This window comes from Gekko japonicus, unplaced genomic scaffold (genome assembly GCF_001447785.1).
Source record: "Gekko japonicus isolate JY-2015 unplaced genomic scaffold, Gekko_japonicus_V1.1 scaffold10, whole genome shotgun sequence".
Taxonomy (NCBI): domain Eukaryota; kingdom Metazoa; phylum Chordata; class Lepidosauria; order Squamata; family Gekkonidae; genus Gekko; species Gekko japonicus.
Window position 1 is genome coordinate 2,438,882 of NW_015167526.1, and position 20,491 is coordinate 2,459,372.

The following is a 20,491-nucleotide window of genomic DNA, read 5'->3' on the forward strand; positions in this document are numbered from 1 at the left end:
GCATTTTTGGCTGCTTGTCCCTAACGTAGAGCTGAGGGTAAAGGTTGCAGCTCCTTCCTCAACACTGCGGCTTCCCCTCTTGCATGCGCATAGTCAAAGCCTCCTGTTCCCAAGCCCGAATAAGCAAGCTGTGTGCCACTCCCAGAAGAAACTTTTCTCCTTTTTCTTTCCTTAAGGCCCAAATCTGTCTGTTATAAAGGAGCATTGAAGAGGAAAGGATTATATTGAACAGGGATGCTTGGCTCTACCTTGCCCCATCTTGCTGGGTTGTTCACATAGTACTATTTTTATTAGGACCCACCAAATTGTCACGAAGTCGCAAACAAGCTTCCAAGAATTCATCAGATAGAAGCTCAGTTGTTGTTGTTGTTGTTTTAAGAATGGGGAGGAGGAGATAAAGAGGTCTCAGGGCATGATGGCCAGTCTCCCAAGTCTGCTGTTTTTAGCCTTTTTGAAATAGCGGCAAGGACATTTTGTGTCTAATGTAACATGCAGCGCGTTCTAGGCTTGGTTTCAAGAAGGTTACAGGCTGCAGACTTTATGCATTTCCTTTATGCCTTGAAACATCTTGTCTTCTGTCAGCCCCCCCCCCCCCTTTCCTTTTTTTGGTTTTTGACCAAGCATCCAGCCTGATAGGGTTTTGGGGAAGTCAGAAATCTTGATCCCTGTTTTGTGACAGTTTGGCTATGATAAGCACTCAGGGCCGGCCCCAGCTTATTTTGCACCCTAGGCGGGGATCCCTTCTGGCACCCTCCCACCACCGGCGCACCCACCAATTTTCAAAAATAAATGCATTTTAGGAAGAATGAAAAACACAAATAATCAAGAAACTCCCAGACTACGGGGCCGGGTGCAGTTTGGTGCCCCTAAGGGCCGGCCCACTCTAGGCGATCGCCTAGTCCGCCTAGTGAGTGAGCCGGCCCTGTAAGCACTTATTCCAGTACAGTGGTGGTGAATTTATTTTCCCTTAAAGACCAAGCGGTGACCTGCAGTCTTCATATATTTTCCGGTATCATTCTTTTTTAGGACAGGGCAATCAGACAGCAGCTGGAGATTTACTTTGCAGACATTTGGGGACAGCTAAAAGAAGCTGCCTTCCCTATAAGGTCAGCAAAAAAAAAAGAGAGAGAGAGCACTGTTTGCTTAAAAGAAAAAGAAGCAATGGAAGCCTTGAAGAAACTCAGTTTATAGTGTCTTCATCTTAGAAGCATCCTGATGTTTCTCCTGCTCATCAGTTCCCAAGGATTTGCCCCATCCTGCCCTCATAGATTGAGATTTAAACAAGTGACCTAATTCCCACTGACAAGCATACTTGGTGTGTTAGTGATATATGTCCCCAGCCTCCCCACTCCCAAATTTTATCATTCCAAAAAAAAAGAGAAAGGGAATCGTGCTAGTCTCCTTATCGAAGGTGATATGAGGAGAAAGTGCAACATCAGCTAATCCCCTTGCCTGCTCGGTCTTTCCAGTGTTCTTATACATTGACTACAGAGACCCTGGGACGATCAACAGGACTGAGATACCAGGCTCTATACTCAGGACTTTGCTGTTGGGATTGACTTGTGAGACTATCACACTCCTACACAGCACTATGAAGCATAGGTCACACTAGCATGAGAAGAGGAGTGCTTATAGCCCAGGGAGGAAATAGTCCTGTCTGTTTAACAAAGGCTTCAACTGCCCATTCCTTCACGTTAAGCCTCTGTTCAGGCCTGTAGCCCAGATCTTGTGGCTTGTGGGGCATTTTTTTTTTGGTGGGGCTGCCATTATTTGCCATAATGAAGGGGGGGTGGCATGTGCCCCTCTCCCTCCCCTCCTGCAAGATGTATGGGGTCCTTCAGCTGATCAGTGGGGAGCATGTGCTACCTGCTGATCACCTGAAGGGCCCTTTAAATCTTGCAGGAGGGAAGGAGTGGGGTGCGTGCTGCCAAACACCCCCCCCCCTTCTTCTCAGAAGCATTTAAAGGATCCCTTTAAATGCTTCTGGGAAGAAGCAGGGGGGTGAGGCTTTAAGGAAGGGGCTGGCCCTTTAAGGAAGAGGGCGGAGCCTCCAATATCCCCACCGCTACAGGCCTGTCTCTGTTAAAGGGACAGGACAGCTTTCTCCTGTCCTGTTGGCAGCTCTGCATGGCGATGTTCCTCTGCTTTGAAAAGGGGACTAAAATCTGCAGAACCTGTGGGGAAAGTGGGGAAAGAAATTTCAGTTTCCAATACTTAGTAAAGCAATATATAAGCATTTTAAGTAAGTAAATAAAACCTGACAGTGCTCATTCTTAGGCCAAGATTTATTTTTCCAAACATCTATTAGAGGAGCTTGCTGTAAATTTACTTTGGTTTAAAGGTTTGAAAGATGGTTATCTCCCTTGCAAGCATAGTCCCTGTGAGTTTCAGGATACTTTCAAGGCTCTCCTAAGAAAGCTTTCCTTGGAGTAAACCCCATTTCAGAGGTGAGTTGGGTGGCAGCCAGAGACAGGGCTTTTTCAGCAGTGTCTCCTCACCGACGGAATGCTCTTCTCCTTGAGGCTTGCTTGGCTCCTGCATTACTCTCTTTTAGGCATCAGGCCAAAACATTTCTATTTATCTGAGCTTTTAATTAAGAGGTTGATGTTTTACCACTGGTTTAATAGTATGTTTTAGCTTGGAAGCTGCTGTTCATTTTAAGCTGCTTAATTGTCTGTGATTTTAGGCGCTGGTTAATTCTTAAATTAAGAGCGTTTAATGTTTGTGTCACATCTTAATTGGTAAGCTACCCCGGGCAGGTTCCCTGAAGAGGTGGCATAAAAATTCTTTACATAAAAGAAATAAATTGAATAGACCTGAGTAGGATTTTGAGCAGACCTGCTCAGGGTTGTACTTCCAGCCATGGAAGTGGTTTCCAATTTGACTTCAAACCCAACTCCAGGGGCTACCTTTGACCTTTTAAATCCCTACGGGATTGGGACCAGAGTGCCTCAAGAGGGGCCTTCTCCAGTACAAACCCACTCAGTTGTCAGTATCATGCAAAGAACATAAGAGAAGTCAATGATGGATCAGGCCAGTGGCCCATCCAGTCCAACACTCTGAGTCACACAGTGGCCAAAAATACCAGGTGCCATCAAGAGGTCCAGCAGTGGGGCCAGGACACCAGGAGCCCTCCCCCTCTTGCCCTCTCCCCAGGCACCAAGAATACAGAGCATCCCTTGCCCCAGACCGAGAGTTCCTATCTATGCCTTGTGGCTAAGAGCCACTGACAGACCTCTGCTCCATATGCTTATTCACTTCCCTCCTGAATAATAATAATAATATACTTTATTGTCATTGTACACAGTACAACGAAATTAAAGGTGCAATCATTTCAGTGATCTACAGCCATACACATATACACTCACACAACCATTCACAACCATCCCATAACTCCCTTAAGTCGTCCATGCTTGTAGCCGCCGCCACCTCCTGTGGCAGTGAATTCCAGGTGTTAATCACTCTTTGGGTGAAGAAGGACATCCTTTTATCTGTTCTAACCTGACTGCTCAGCAGTTTCATTGAGTGCCCATGAGTTCTTGTATTGTGAGAAAGGGAGAAAAGGACTTCTTTCTCAACCTGCTCTATCCCATGCATAATCTTGTAAACCTCGATCATGTCACCCCTCAGCCCCATTCAGTGCTCCCCCATGTCTTCTGAGGTACAGTGGGTGGTTAGACTAAGCAGGGCCTTCTCTGTTGTTGCTTTATTATTATGGAGCTTCCTTCCAGAAGGTAATGGACATAGTTGTTTTAAGTGGGCTTTTAGTTTATGTTGAACTTGCTACTGGCTCTTTGGAGGCGACACCGTTTTATTATATCTGTTTGCTGTTGACTGGCGGGGAGGGGGGGAGTTTAGTTCTTGCTTTTAAAAAATAAATTTGACATATATGTAATTATTATTTTTTTACATCGTAGTTAATTGCTTTTGTGATCGTTTTTTGTGAAGGGGAGAAGCAGGGTAGAAATACTTTAATAGAAAAGGAAATTCAGGCCCTCTGAGGGAAAAAAATTCATATACTGAGCTGTTCCTTGCCTTATTTCTGTTTTAGCCCAGATGACTGGCAGTTCTATATAATTTACTTTGACTCCATCTTTCAACTGATCGATGAAGCCTGGACGCCTCCGGCTGAAGGCGAGCAGTGAGTTTCTTACCTTTTTAGGGTTTTAAGAGTTTCTGTAACCATGAAGTTTGTCCTGGGGGGAATTCAAGTCTTGTCACACAGAGGGAGCATCCTCTACCTTAGGCCCTTCCTGGGGATGAGGGGAAGGCAAGATATAAGTATAATCTGTCAGAAGAGTGGGGAAATAACAGGTTTGGTATAGTGGTTAACAGCAGCGGATTCTAATCTAGAGAACCGTGTTCGTCTTCCCACTCCTCCACATGCAGCCGGCTGAGTGACTGGGAGTCAGTCACAGTTCTCTCAGAGCTGTTCTCTCAAGAGCAGTCCTCTTTCAGAGCACTTTCAGCCACACCTACCTCACAGGGTGTATGCTGTGGGGAGAGGAAGGGAAGGAGATTGTAAGGCACCATGAGACTCCCGAGTGAAGGGCAGGGTATAAATCCAACTCTTCTTCTTCTTCCTTGTGTTTAAACATGTGGATCTGGCACTGTCTTGGCAAGATGGGTGCGTGATGTGAAGAGGGGAGGAGGTTAGTAATCGTCCTTAGTAATTCAGATCCTGATAGTGTCAGACACCGACTTGCCTTTCACCCCAGGTCCCTAGTGGGCAATAAATTTTTAACTATGGCCATCTTGCCAGTTGAGCTGTCTTGGTTCAGGCACAGGAGCGAGTGGCTGAGGCAGGGTCCCCAACCTGGCGTCTGTGGGCACCATGGCCGATGTTCCCTCTAAGCTGAGTTAGTGTGAGCTTTTTTTAGCCTCCGGCACCCACATTTTTGTCTCCGCTCAGGAAGGAGGGCTCCAGAGCAAACTCATTGGTGCAGTAGCTCGCTCACAACTTTAATGCCAGTGGCTCACAAAGTAGAATTTTTGCTCACAAGACCCCACAGCTTAGTGGGAGCATTCCATGGCACTCACCAGTACCTCCGTTGGCACCTGCTGAGCATTTCAGGAAGTTGGTGGGGCCATTTTAAGGCAAGGATTGTGACTGGCTGATAGGCACCTGGCCTTTTCTTAGTCATCTGTGGTTCCGTTCCCCTTCAGACTTTCCTTCTTCCTGGGAGGTGTGAGGGCTCCGCCTCCTGTGGGAGCTGGGTTTTGGGGTGGTACTCGCCACCCCCTCCTAAAGTTCCAAATGTGTTCAGAGGCACAAAAGGTTGGGGATCCCCGGGCTAAGGTGTTCACGCAGGGGAGAAGGGCAGTTAAAGCACGTGAAAGCAGAAAAGTGCAGAATAATGCATGGGGGGGCTTTGCTTGGTAGTTGCCGTGATGGTTACCCAGACTAAAAGCTGCTGCTCTGAGGCTGTGTTGTGGCCCGGAACCAGCAGTTGCTTGTCCCACCCCGAGGTGAGATCGGCATTGGTTGTAGCTCTCTTCCATATGCTTGTGGGAACATTGAAGGCGGCCCAAATCCATCAACATTTTTGGGAGTGTGCGCGCATCACCACATCTGCGTTGCCTTCTGTCCCTGGATTCACAAACACGTGGTAGAGCTGGTGTCAATTTCCCCCAGTTTTTCCACTGGCCTCCAAGGCGTCCTTGCCCTTTGAATTGCCGGGGGAGAGAAAGCCTGTCGTTCTGTGGCAAATGGGTAGAGCAGTGCTGCTGTTTGTGCAGGCTCTTGGGCTTCGAGCCGCGATGAGCTGCAGAACAGAAACATAGCTGTTTGCCCCTTCACCACGATTGCACGATAAGGAAAGGTACCATTGAAATGCTACTTCTTGCACGCAGCTCTCTGGAGGGTGAAGTGCATCACAGTGTAGAACAGGCCGTGACTTTCGTAGAGCAGAGGATATCGAAAGAAGCCAACAGCACTCGGCCGCTCCGGGGACCGTACCTTGCCCAGCTGGAGCTGATCAGACGCTTGCGGCACAGAGGGTGCAGTGAGGAACACAAGCTGGGTAAGAGCTACTAATAGGGTGCCACATTAAGCCCCGTGGGAGAGCGTGCAACACTGAAGGCAGCTCTCTCATCCTGGGATTGCAGCAGCTGATGTAAACTGTGTACAAGAATTGCAGAAATTCACCTGTTCTTTGGGGAGAGGAGTGTTTGTCTTCTATTTTAATCGTTGGTGTTAAGAATGGCTCATGGGTAATAAATATTTGGATGCTTTGGCTGATACAGCAGAGCCTTGTGAATTGGTACAGTAATACCAGCTTTTAATTTCCCGTTGACCAAGTGGCACTTATCAGGAAATGCTGGATCTTAAAAATTAACACACACACACACACACACCCGCCCTAGGCTGCAAGTGAAATAAAATCTTTTAAATGATCTTAGAGATGGAAATGGTTCTTGCAATAGGTCCTTGTTAAAATACCACTTCAGCTGTTTGGGTTTTTTTTGGGGGGGGGGGAGGTGGTAAACAGGTTAGATATCAGTCAAGGAATGTGGAAATTAACTGGACAGAAAGATGGACTTTTCCAAGAGCAGATTTAATATATGCTAAAATTATTTGCTCTTTCCGTGTGTGCATTGCATGTTTGTTACACAAAAAACTTTTTTGAAATAAGGAGATTGACATATAGGTCTGTTGTCAGTTCAGTCACATTGGCTAAGGTATTGCTGTGTCATTGAGTTATTTGCCACTGCAAATTGCACATCATCTGTCCTTGGTCCTGTTTCCATTGTTAGGCAGTCCAGATGAGCTCATGTTTGAGTATTTCAAACGATTTGGAGATAAACCCTGCTGCTTTACTGATCTCAAGGTGTTTGTAGACCTCCTCCCATCAACCCAGTATACAAAGGTAAGTTCAGTTGCACTTGATTCGCTCACACGGCTATTCTGTCAGGTTGGGGAAGGGTTGTGTTTTTTAACTAGACCGTGGTCACCTTGTTCATCGCAACTCCCAAAGGATTACAAAAACAGAAATGTCTTTGTTGGAGGAACTTGGGTATATTCAAGCTTCTGCTGTTCACAGGGCTCTAATTAAGAATCCTGTGGAACTTGAAATCCAGCACATTCTTGCATCCACCAAATTAGTCTAACAAACAATGCCATTTTACCTCTGTGTTTGCTCCCATTTTTCTGTTTTCATCTTTATTGAGCCACGAGTGCAGTCCTGTGGTTTTGCTTGCCGTGTCTCAATGCTGATGAGGAAAGTGGCGCACCATCAGCCTTCACTGGAGGCTTGTTCCATTTTGGATGTTCTCTGAAAGGAGGGGGGGTTTATGCTATTAAGAGCAGCTTTTCAGGATGATTTCAGCAGCTGGGAATCCTGCTCCGCTCCATTGTTCACTTAAGCCCCTTTGGGGAAATACTGTGGCTCAGGGGTTATATGTGAAAACCCTGTCCAGTCAGGATCTGTAAACAAAATTGCTGAGGACTAGGGTATGAGCGTTGTTGATAACTGTAATTCTTTGTCTGAATATTGCCCTCTCTTTGCTGGCTGTCTCTCAGCTCTCACCAAAGGTCACTGTGCATTTGAGCATACTCTAACAGATACTATTTTAAAATGGTTTATAAGCTACATTGGAACGATAGTTGTTTTCGTCTCTTTATTTAAAGTATTTTTAGCTGCCATTCCACCTTATAGGAATTCAAGGTGACTTACAGTGTAAATAATAAAATAATTAAAAATTAATAGTTTAAAACTGCTAGTAGGTAGAAGAGCTACTCAGATGCCATCGTGAATGAAACTATTGGACTGGGGTGAAATCTGCTGTGAAATCAAATATTTTGCGATTTTCAACTTTTTAAAATGTGTTCTTCGAGACCTCATGGTGGTTGGCAGAAGCGTGGAAATTTGCACTATCAGATGAGATTGAGGTGTCTAGTTTTGTAGACTGTTCCTTTTTTATCTACTTCATTTATACCCCACCTTTTCCCTCAGTGGAGACCCAAAACAGTTTATAAGGAAGAAGAAGAGATTGGTTTTATACCCTGCCCTTCACTCTGAGTCTCAGAGCGGCTTTCAAACTCCTTTCCCCTCCCCTCCCCACAACAGACACCCTGTGAGGTAGGTGGGGCTGAGAGAGCTCTGACAGAAACTGCTCTTTTTCAAGAACAGCTGTGCCAGAACTATGGCTTGCCCAAGGTCATCCAGCAGCTGCGAGTGGAGGAGTAGGGAATCAAACCAGGTTCTCCCAGATTAGAGTCCGCGCACTTAACCACTACATCAAACTGGCTCTCAATGAACCTACCTCATCTTTGGAGACTGTTTCGGGTGCCCACGCTTTCTGAGATTAACCAGGTGGCAGTCTGGGAGAGAGCCTTCTCAGTCGTGGCACCAAAAATCTGGAACTCTTTCACAGGCCTGTAGCCAGGGTTTTGTGGCTTGTGGGGCAAATTTTTTTCTGGTGGGGCTGCTGTTATTTGCCACAATGAAGGGGGGGTGGCGCGCATCCCTCTCCCTCCCCTGCTGCAATATTTAAACATCCCTTCAGCTGATCAGCAGGGAACACGTGGCCTGTGGATCAGCTGGAGGGCCCTTTAAATCTTGCAGGAGGGGAGGGAGAGGGGCGCCCCCCCCCCCCGGCTTCTTCACAACAGCATTTAAAGGAACCCTTTATATGCTTTTGGGAAGAAGTGGGGAGGGCTTTAAGAAGCAGGGACTCTTTAAGAAAGGGGGCAGAGCCCTCAGTAGCCCCACCGTAGCTACGGGCCAGCTCTCTCCCCAGAGAGATGTGCCTGTCCCCTTCTGTTGTCGCCATCCACCAGCAGATGGGTGTGTGCGTGCGTGTGTGTGTGTTTCAGATGATGTTCCCTCAGTGATCCCTGTTTCCTGCCCTATGTTTTAATAGTTATTTAATTTTTGTGTGTGCGTAATTTAGCTCGGTTTTAATATTTGTTTGGTGTTAGTGCCTTTTTGACTTTTTTTTAATGGGTTCTAACACATTTTAATAAAGTGTATTTTTATTCTGTTACTACCTTGGTGTCCCTGATGAGGGCAGAAGGTGGTACATAACAATATAAATATAAACTTTCAAGAAGCACTAGATTAGATTGAGGGTGACAAACATTCAGTTACTGCTAGGTGAGTATGCTCCAACTTCGCATTAGGGAGTGTGCCACTTAAGAAAATTCCCTCATATATGAGCTTCCTTACATCCCCTAGATTTAGATATGTCTTCACGCTTGCTGGGTTGAATGTTTTTCCAACTGCAGAGCTAAGTGGCTGTTTTTCTACAAAAACAAAAAACAGTATTCAAATAGATTGTGCGATTGTGGATCAGAGGACCCTGAAACAACTTGCCGGGTAGCAAAATATCTATCAGTAGTGCTATTTTTAAAGTGGCTTTGAAATGCTGTAGGGAGTTTTATGTATCTAAATTTTAAAATTTTAAAACCAATTTACATAATATCATGAGATTTTGTAGAATTTATGGAAGTTTATAAAATGTCTCTTAGTATTGTTTATGAGTATGCTTATTAGTTTTTACTGTAAAAATGTTTGGTCTAAATTATCTTGTAATTATCTGTAATGTGTTTTATAGTAGCTGTTTGTACGCTTGGCTTAAGACCTCTGGTCAGTGACGCTAATAAATGAAAGGAAAGTAAAAAGATAACAAATAAATCCCTCTCCTCCATTTTGGCTTCACAACAACCCTGTGAAGTTGGATAGATTGAGGGCTTATGACTGGCCCAAGTTTGCCCTGCAGGTTTCCATGACAGAGTTGGGATTGAACCCTGAGTCTCCCTCTCCCGTGGCTAATGGTTCCCTACTCCATCTGTTCATAGCTCCTTGTTGCCTTTTAGGTTGTGGTCCTCATTCAGGAAAAACCCTGGAACAAACAAACAGAAACTCTTGCAATTCAAGCTGCTGTGTTTTCCTTTATTGCAATGATTTGTTCCCAGGATCCTATAGGTTCTATATTTAGCACCTTGTAAGTTTCGCGATAATGTTTTTTTAATGAATGAATATGCAGGTTTCGCCTTTATTCACGGTTAGCTATCAGCATTAATGAGGATTCTCCCTATGCCACACTTATCCCCTCTTCCATCAAGGGCCAAACTTTCTTCCTTGGTGCCTGAGAAGTAAGTAAACTGAGTGTGTAATAGATTCCAGTATTACAGTTTAGATGTTTCTTTTAATGCTGATACCTAATGATGTGTACAGGTGCAACCTGCTTATTCATTTTTAAGCCTTCCACTCCAAGTTGTGAAATAGCTAATTGTGGTTTTACTTCAGCTTCCCTGGTTGAGTCCCTACACACCCTGCCTCGGGCACCCTGTTAAGGTTGTCTTTTCACCTCTGTTTCTCACCTCTCTGCTGTGGAATAACTTCTGCCTGACCATCGTCGTATTTCCTCCGGCTCTGTGCACAGCCCAACTTTCCTGTATCCTGCTTGTTGCTCCTTCTGTGACCTACAGTCCATTGATTGTGGCAGACTTGAAAAAAGTTCTGTCTCTGCAGAACTCATCCCTGTTGTAGAGACATTTGCACATCTTGTTTGGTGTAGTGGTTAAGAGGCGCGGACTCTAATCTGGGAGAACCGGTTTTGATTCCCCATTCCTCCTCCGCATGCAGCTGCTGGCGTGACCTTGGGGTAGTCACAAGTTCTCTCAGAGCTGTTCTCTCATGAGCAGTTCTCTCAGAGCTCTCCCAGCCCCATCTACCTCACAGGGTGTCTGTTGTGGGGAAAGGAAGGGAAAGGAGGTTGTAAGCCCCTCTGAGACTCCCGAGTGAAGGACGGGGTGTAAAACCAATGCATTCCGTTCCAGTTTCTACAGCCAGGAGATAAATGGGCCAACACCAAGCCACAATGATCTTATGCAACAGCAATAGGGAGGCCACCCAGTGGATGCCCACTGCCTCAACCAAAGGCCTGGTGAAACAACTCCATTGTACAGGCCCTGCAAAATGGTAACAGGTCTCGCAGGGCCCAGATCTCAAATCGGGAGCATGTTCCACCAGGCTGGGGCCAGGACCGAAAAAGCCCTGGCCCTGGTTGAGGCGAGACGTGCATTTTTCTTCTTGTCTCCTGCCTTGGTTCACTATGTGTTGGTGGATGTCTCCATTCATGTTGTTCTGCAGCTCCTCATCTTAGCCTTCAAAACACTCCGCAGCCTTGCCCCTTTATCTATACTCTTGTTTCCACATTCTGCTAGATCCTGGCCTGTGACTTTTGCTGCTCCAGCTCCATCGCTATTGGCTATCTAGCAATCTCCTGCTCCATACTGTGACTCTGCCCTCTTCCTTCAGATTCCCACCTTTTTTCCATGAAGCCTACAGCACATTCCTGTAGTAGTAGAATCAGAGAATCATAGAGTTGGAAGGGACCTCCAGGGTCATCTGGTCCAACCCGCTGCACAGTGCAGGAAACTCACAAATACTTCCCCCTCCACATGCACAGTAACTGCTGCTCCACGCCCAGGAGACGAGGAAAAAACCTCCAGGATCCCTGGCCAAACTGGCCTGGAGAGAAACAGCTTCCTGACCTCAAAGTGACAAATCAGCATTCCTCTGGGTGTGTAAGAAAGGGCCACGAGAACTAAGCACTGGTGCAACCCTCCCTGCCCTCCTTTCTCATGATCTGCCTCAGTTCACAGGATCCGCATGGCTGTCAGACGGCCATCCAGCCTCTGTTTGAAAACCTCCAAAGAAGGAGAGGGCCCCCCCCCCACCTCCCGAGAAAGCCTGTTCCACTGAGGAACCACTCTTAACTGTCAGGAAGTTCTTCCTCATGTTTAGCAGGTCCCTGTGGAAACTAAGCCTAAGAAAATGCAGCTAGAATTAATGCCTCCCTCCGCTCCCCTTACGTCACACTCTAGATCAGGGGACCCAGCGTGGAGCCTGTGAGCATCGCGGCCCCCTCTCACACGTTTCCTGGCACCTGCCACGTGTATTTAGAAAGTGGGCGTGGCCAGATGTGGCTTTTGCCCAGCACGGCTTCTGATCAGCCATGGGAAATTTGATTGGCAGTGCAGATTTTTAAAAACGTTGCTTTGGCAGCAGGTGCCCCCACAGCACAAGGATCTTCACTGTGTGACTGAAAGTAAGCGGTGGCAGCCATATTGTAGCTGGCTCCGCCTCCTGCAGTGGCCATTTTGTGGGTGTGCCCCCCATGTAGTGACAGAAGTCCAAAGGTACCCCACAGGCAACGCTCACTCTAATCTGTGGAGTCCTGTGAGCAAAAAATATATATATATAATTTACTTTAATTTAAAAGAATAAGTTTACAAAGATACTCAAAGATGCAGAGAATACATAGAATGCAAGATATACATAAAACATTCAATAAATAAGGTAATTTAAACTTCTGAAGTAATCAAAATTGTAAAAACAGGTAATAAGTCAACACAGAGATACTATATTTTCTTATGGTGGGTTAGTTACCTCAATTATACTATAAACTGTAGTTAAGTAGAATAAGTAAGTAGATAAATAGCTATATTATACACCCAAATTACGAAATAAGGTAATTATAAAAAACCAAGACAGGAACTAGAGTTGACAAGGGAGAATTATATATTACAATACCAACAAGTCAATCGGATATGATCTATTTAAGAATGATTCACTGGAAGAAATAAATTCAATTACTGGAAACTGTTTGGATAAAGGTAGATATTTCAGAGTTATTTTCATTGTTAATATCAGTGGACAATCTATCTGATATCTTTTCCATTATGTACATATCCCAGACACGTAAGTACCAATTAGATATCAATGGAATTTTAGAGTTCTTCCAAGCCACAGCTATGGGCTATTTCGCCGCTGCACATAGCATAGCGATGAGGTTACGTCTGACTAATGGGACCGGGGAATTGTGCCATAAATTTAAAAGCATAACCTCTAGGGTGAAAGGAATCAAATAGCCTGTTATCTCATGGATACTTTGATGTATCTTTTGCCAAAAGACCCTTGTATGTTTGCAAGCCCACCTGATAAATACCTTCCTGAGCTAAGACAAAAATCTGTGAGCTAGCTCACACTAACTCGGCTCAGAGGGAACGCTGCCTGCAGGACCAAAAACGTTAGGGGGCCCGTCTCTAGACTGTAAGCTTCTCTGGGCAAGGATTTGATCTGTCATATACTCTGAAACATCATGCCCATTCACGGCATTGTATAGAAGAGGAATAGGTAAGTCCTGCTTCTCTCTTCCGAGGTTATAGAAAAGAACTCTGCCATGGCATTGCGAAGTTCAGATTTCCATTCTTTTTCTCCCCCCCCCCCCTCCACACAGTTTATCAACCAGTTGTTAGGCGTCATCCCTCTGTCGGCACCATCGGAAGGCAAACTCGCGCTGCCCGCTAACATCAAGGCTTTGCAACAACATTTGTGTGTGGTGCAGTTGACGAGGTTACTTGGCCTCTACCATGCCATGGACAGAGCCCAAAAACTGGGGGCCGTCCGGGATCTGATGCTGCGGTATCGGCACGGGCTGGAGTTTGGTGAGAAGTGCTTGAATCTGCTCTCGATTGTAGATTATGCCAGCGTTCTTGAATCGTTATCGCTGTTCTTCACTGCTATTTCAGGCACAGTATTAGCAAGTCTAGCATAATGACTGTGAGAACCAGACCTGAGGCTGTTGTTGATACTAGTCAGTAAGACCTTTAGGGTGCAGCCCTGTGCATGTTGAACTCGGAGGAACTCCCACGGAATTAAGTGGGCTTACCCTGAGTACATATACAAGGGATCGGGCAACATGTGACATCTTCATCATGCCAGCTGATGCTTGTAATGCTAAATGCTCGTGCTTCTGCATTTGGGGATTTTGCCTGGCTATGTTATTTTGCTCCAGATTAGTTTCATTTAATCTTTTGCGTATTTGGTTGTAGTAACCGCAATGCGAGGGTTATATGTGTGAATTGCATGCAGGAGAACCACTGGGAAAGCAGACTCCAAAGAACACAAATAAAGAGTACAAATAAGTTGAATAAAAGATAGAACAAAGTTTGAGTCCAGTGGCACCTTTAAGGCCAACACTTGCTTCAGACCAACACGGCTCCCCACCTGAATCTATCTTGAATAAAACATGTCAATTGTAATAGACCTGCACAGAACATTTAATGTCAAATGCTTCACATGCATAACTTCCTTTATCTTTACAACAGCCCTGTAAGGTAGGTTGTTGTTGTCATCCCTGGATTACATGCAGAGGAGCTGAGTGTGCAAGAGATTGGCTTGCCTAAAGCCAGTCAGCAGACTCCAGCAGAGGCAAAATTTGAACCAGGGACCTTCCAGATGGTAGCTGATTGTCTTGGCTACTACATTTAAGCCAGCTCCATATGTTTGAGTTTTAAAGATATGCTTGTGAATAGACAAAGAATTTGGCCTTGGCAACGTCTCCTAGAAATGTTTCCCCCGTCCAACTAAAGGAGTGGTTAAAATTAATTTTTAGTGGGATGAAAATAGGTAGTTTTCACAACGTAATGTGACCTTTGCCTTGTTCATTGTGTTTGCGTTTTTCACCTGATAGGAAAATCCTGTTTGAAAACAGAATTGCAGTTTTCAGACTACTACTGTCTACTTGCTGTTCATTTGCTCCTGGACATCTGGCTAGAGGCAGGTACGTCTGTGCAAACTCCCACTCACTGCATGTGTTCAAACAGGGGTCATAGCCCAGGGTGAAAAAGCACTTTACTTAGGTTACAGTCCATCTACCCAATGGAGCATTTTTGTGTGCTTGCATTGAAATTCTCTCTGTGCAAAATTTGGGAGGACTCCGTGGGAGGACCACGGAGGGGCCACGTGTGCATCACTCGAGTCTCTGGTTGCCTTCCACACTGCTTCAGTGATGTTTGACCAAGGAGATGGTGTGGAAGGGATGGGTGGCATTACAGCCAAGGCTGCCGTAGAAAGTCACTGCTTTGTGGAGCTGCCATATGCAGAGGACAGTCCTTGGTCCATCTAGCTCGGTACGGTCTCCTTTTTAGCTAGATGGCTGAGCGGGGGGGGGGGGGGGGCGTGGTGGGACTGAAAATAATGGACAGGAAAACATTGTCTTCCTGTCCCATAATACTAGAACTCACAGCCGTCACGGAAGTTGATGTGCAGCAGTGTTCCCTCTAAGCTGAGTCAGTGTGAGCCAGCTCACAGTTTTTTAGCCTCCGGCGCACACATTTTTGCCTTCGCTCAGGAAGGACGACTCCAGAGCAAACTAATTTATGCAGTAGGCAAATCGCTTGCTCACAGCTTTAATGCCAGCAGCTCGCAAAGCAGAATTTTTGCTCACAGGACTCCACAGCGTAGAGGGAGCATTGGATGTACAGCAAAATTCAGGACTGACAAGAGTATTCCAGCTTTTGAAAATTCCCTGCCACGGAATGTGCTAATGGCTGTTAGTTTAGAGAATTCAACAAATGTATGGAGCACAGGTCCATCCGTGGCTGTTAAATTCAGTGACTGAATGGACGCTCCATGTTTAGAAGTGATAACCAGTGTGGGGTGGGGCCAGCAATGGGGGGAGGCTTTGGCCTCGGTTACCCTGCTTGTAGGCCTTCCCAGGGTACCTGGCAGGCCAGGGTATGAAACAGGATGCTGGACTGTATGGACCATTGGTCTGTTCCAGCATGGCTGCTTTTGCATTCTTTGAGCAGAGAGGGACCTTTCCCAACACTCATTACTTGAGATCTTTTAACTGCAGAGACTGGACATGGGACATTTGTTATACAGAGTCCACGTTCTGGAAATGAGCCATAGTCCCTCCCCAAGGGGTATCGTTTGCCTTTTCATTATGATCTCCCCGGTTCACATATCCTGCAGGAAGGCAACCTGAGGCCCTCGGGTGCTTTGGGGGAGGGGGAGGCCTTTCCAGCCCTGTTGCGGTTGCCTTGTCCAATCCTCTTTTGGAGTGGGTGCCCTGTTCTTACGGAAGGCTTGAGTGTAGTGTTCTTTACCAGGTGAAGAGCCGGCTGCCTGGCAGTGCTTGACTTTGCTAGAAGAAGGGCTGACTCACAGTCCCTCAAACGCTCAGTTCAAACTGCTGCTCATCCGAATCTACTGCATGCTCGGGGCGTTTGAACCAGTTGTGGAGCTCTACTCCAGCCTCGACGCAAAGCACATACAGCACGACACCATCGGGTGGGTAGTGTGTACGTAGAACGATCCATTGGCTTCGTCCCTAAGCCCCAGGGCTTCTTTCAAACCTTGCATTCCTTGTTGCATCATTTTGTTTTAACTCTTAAGGCTTTTGTTGACCCTCCTGAGATGTATGAATATGTACCAAACCCTTCAAGGTACCTTCAAGAATAAGTACCATACCCTGCTTTTGAGGCTAGCTGCTTAGATTAGCATGTTACGAATTTAAAATCACTTTTAAAAAGTGCACACTTTTTTCTGTGTGGCTGGATACGGCATGGAGTGGGAGGGTCTGCCTATGAATGAGCCAGTTTGGTGCGGTGGTTAAGTGCGTGGACTCTAATCTGGGAGAACTAGGTTTGATTCCCCACTCCTCCACTTGCACCTGGCTGGATGACCTTGGGCAAGCCCTAGTTCTGATAAGAGCTGTCCTTGGAAAAGAGCAGTTTCTGTCAAGAGCTCTCTCAGCCCCACCGACCTCACAGGGTGTCTGTTGTGGGGAGGGGAAGGGAAAGGGGTTTGCAAGCCGCTCTGAGACTCCGAGTGAAGAGTGGGGTATAAATCCAGTCTCTTCTCTTCTTCTTTTTCTCTCTGAATGTCGCATATCATGTGAAACACCACTGTCAAGTCAGGTGTGGGTTTTAGGGCTGGTGGGTGCATTCCGAATCCGAGTACTTTACCTGTGGGGTTTGGCTAATTCTAAGCCACGGGGCCATTCACTGATGCTTTGGTGGTGGGAAGTGCCGTCAGATCACAGCCAGCTCATGGCGCCGCCCATTCAGAGGTGGTTTTGCCACTGCCTGCTTCTGCGTAGCGACCCTGGACTTCCTTGGTGGTCTCCCATCCAAATACTATCCAGGGCTGACCCTGCTTATCTCCCAGGATCTAATGAAATTGGGCTCGCCTGGGCAATCCTGGTCAGGGCCGCTTATGCCTTACACACCTGAATACGAAACTGATTTTTTTTTAGAGAGAGAGCCCGTTTGGGAGAGGGATAGTCGGCCCAGTGGCTCTGGGAAGGTTTATGGAGCTATGCTGGGCCAATTCCTATTCAGACCCACCCCCTTTCCCCCTTGCATTTTGTTTCTTGTGTTAAACACTTCTAATGTACTTTCTGATCTTTAAAGGGGTTAGGGGAAGTTGGGAGGGGAGCTACTAAAGCTCATTACAGCCAGTGTGTTTAGGTACGGAACTTGTATTGTCCTGATTTTTAATTTTGTTTGCATTGCAGTTACTTGCTGACACGCTATGCCGCGGCCCTCGGTAACTACATTGCTGCATCGCAGTCCTGCAACTTTGCGCTCAGGTTTTTTCACTCCAACCAGAAAGATGTAAGTGGCAGTCGGTCTTTTTCATCATAGGTCAATTGTAAACCTCGAGGACAGAGCCTCTGATTTTTACATATGGTGCCTAGCTTGCAGTTAGGCCAATAATTCCCAAACTGCTGCCACACAAGAGCCAGAGTATCTACTGACAGAAGTGGCTGTCAATCTTGTCTGTGTGATTCAGTGTTCTGTTGTATAGTACAGGGGGAAAATCATGGTTGTATTAACAAGAATATATATCTCAACAATAATAAAGAGTGCAGGCTCAACAAGTCATAAGTATAAATATACATTCACATTAATAAGGCAAGGCTCATATAATATACATTCCAATCACACTGTACTGGAAACCACAGTTAATCTCATATACATTTTAATCCAATATTCTTTAGAGAAAAGAAGAAATAGAGTGCTGTGCCATCAATCAAGTGCTTCTTTAAAGATGGTAGACTGTTGCCATTTCCAGTTGTAATAGACAAGCTTTAAAGTGCTTCTGTCGATAAGATATACAAAATGTTTTATGCTTCTTGCTTTCAGGTAGTCACTTGCTTCCAAGTAGTTATGTCCAAATATCTTCAGAGTAGATAGCAACAGTCTATCAGTGGGATTTGCTAGCCTAAATACCACCGTTTCACCAAGACTTCTTCATAGATGGACAGTCACCACATACAACATGAGGTCATCTTTACATTTCGCAGTCGGCATTCATGTCTTCATAAAGGTTTCCATACAGAGGCAACATGTGTAACTTGGGCCTCCGTATACAATCGAAGGTTAACACAGTATCCACAGTGCTGGTTACAATCAGTAGCCTAAAAACAAACACAATCCAATTAGATAATATGCAGCACCTCTATTGATAACCCTCCTACCCAAACCTACTTACTAGAGAGCCAGTTTGGTGTAGTGCTTAAGTGTGCGGACTCTAATCTGGGAGAACCGGGTTTGATTCCCCACTCCTCCACATGCAGCTGCTGGTGTGACCTTGGGCCAGTCACAAGTTCTCTCTGAGCTGTTCTCTCAAGGGCAGTCCTCGAGAGAGAGAGAGCTCTCTCAGCCCCACCTACCTCACAGGGTGTCTGTTGTGGGGAGGGGAAGAGAAAGGAGTTTGTAAGCCACTCAGACTCCGAGTGAAGGGTGGGGTATGAATCCAATCTCCTCCTCCTATCCCTCCCTCCCACTAGTAAGACTAAGCAATTTTATGGGTGGGGAAATAGGGAAATCTCCCTGTACCCCCGCCTGATTAGATCTGATTAAATTAAACTCTTAATCCTAAACTAAAAAAAATAATTATGAAACGATTTAAAGAGTTCACAGCACTACTAGATGTTCTGGTATATGTGCTAGAAACCCTACCACTTCTGTTGCATATGATTCAGAGATCACTGTGTGTTCCTTCCCAGACCTCAGAATACATTATTCAAGCTTACAAATATGGTGCATTTGAGAAAATACCAGAATTCATCGCTTTCAGGAACAGGCTAAACTCCTCGCTTCACTTTGCACAAGTCCGCATAGAGCGGATGTTGTTGGACCTCTTACTTGAAGCAAACATGTGAGTATGGAAGCGTCTGTCTCACACTAGGTTTTCCTGGGAGTCCGAGTGGGCTAGAGGGTGTTGCAGCAGGGAGGGGAATGTGTTGAAAGGAGGGTGGCAGCTGCTAGCAGATACCTGCAGTGCTGAGAGACAGTTCCCAGCAACACTGCTAAGTTCTCTAGGCCAGGGGTCCGCAGCATGGTGCCCATGAAAACCACAGTGCTGCCGAGACCTTTCCTGGTACCTAAGGTAAAGGTAAAGGTTTCCCTTGCTCGAAAGCCAGTCGAATCCGACTGTAGGGTTGCAGTGCTCATCTCCGTTTCCAAGCCGAAGAGCCAGCGCTGTCTGAAGATGTTTCCGTGGTCATGTGGCCGGCATGACTAAACGCCAAGGTGCATGGAACACTGTTACCTTCCCACCAAGTGTTTTTAGAAAGTAGTTGGAACCAGGTGGGGCTTTTGCCCACCAAGATTTCTGATTGACCATTAGAGATCTGATTGGCTATGCAGATTTTTAAAAACCTTCTTTTGGGAAGTAGCTCCCACCGTATAGCAGAAGGATCTTCACTGTGTGACTGAAGGTAAGCTATTCTGCGGCTGGCCACGCCTCTTGCAGCAGCCATTTTGTGGCTGTCCCCACCACACTATGTCAGAATTCCAAAGGTGCACACTGGCCGGAAAAGGGCTAGGGACCCTTGCTCCAGGCTGAGCAGACAGTCTTCTGTCTTCCACAGTTTGCCATACAGTTGGCACCAGGACCAGAACACAACATCCTGTAAATCACGACTTTCATGTAAGGGAGGAAAGAAAGTTCTTAAACTTTCTTACTGCAAAGATAAATTTGAAAATATGTACGTGGTGCAGTCCCAAGAAAAGTGCAGGGGGGTTCACCAGGATGCCTGCTAGTTTTGTGAGTGCTCTATATTGCTCTCTGTTCTTCTCTTTGGCTTCCATGAAAATTATAACTTAAGTTCAGACACGCAAATTTGCTTGTTTTCATATTATATTCAGGTGGCAGAATGTCATCTTCCTAGGCAAAATTTGGGTTAAGTCTACGTAGGTTGCGCCACTAGCTGTAGCCATGGTCAGCTCAAAGATGCTTCACTGTATTGTCAAGGGTTCTGATCAGCATTTCATGCTGTCTTCCATCCTAAACCACTGAAGCAGGCTTCTTATCTCTTCCAGTGTATTTTTTCTAAACTCTGCTTCAAAGGCGGGAGGGGAGTTCTGCCTTTCGCCCTGTGATGAATCGTTTCTGTGACGTGAAAGGGATTCCGTCTTAAGGTCTTTCTAAAACTCCCAATTCAGTAGTTCTTGTTTTTCTTCCCATGGACTAGAACAATGAGTTTGGAAGAAAGTATAAGGTCGATGAGTCTGAGTCCGGAAGAGGACGACATTCCCTGGAATGACTTGCGCGATAACAGAGACCTAACTGTCCTATTCAACTGGGACCCAAAAGACAGGTAAACACAGAGGGCCCACTGATGTTATAAGAAAAAAAGGAATCTTGGGCCACCTTATATTTGTTGTCGCATGGGTTTT

The 20,491-nt window shown here is 45.9% G+C and overlaps 1 protein-coding gene across 1 annotated transcript in view; it reads left to right on the forward strand.

The window, feature by feature from the left end:
• NAA25 (N(alpha)-acetyltransferase 25, NatB auxiliary subunit) overlaps positions 1-20,491 on the forward strand; it is a 61,772-nt gene that overhangs the window by 22,101 nt on the left and 19,180 nt on the right. Inside the window, exons 9-17 of the mRNA XM_015413215.1 lie at positions 4,052-4,141; positions 5,854-6,023; positions 6,757-6,869; positions 13,252-13,459; positions 14,488-14,577; positions 15,911-16,091; positions 17,320-17,419; positions 18,817-18,968; positions 20,287-20,412. Coding sequence (XP_015268701.1) covers positions 4,052-4,141; positions 5,854-6,023; positions 6,757-6,869; positions 13,252-13,459; positions 14,488-14,577; positions 15,911-16,091; positions 17,320-17,419; positions 18,817-18,968; positions 20,287-20,412 — 1,230 coding nt within the window. The remainder of the gene's footprint in view (positions 1-4,051; positions 4,142-5,853; positions 6,024-6,756; positions 6,870-13,251; positions 13,460-14,487; positions 14,578-15,910; positions 16,092-17,319; positions 17,420-18,816; positions 18,969-20,286; positions 20,413-20,491) is intronic.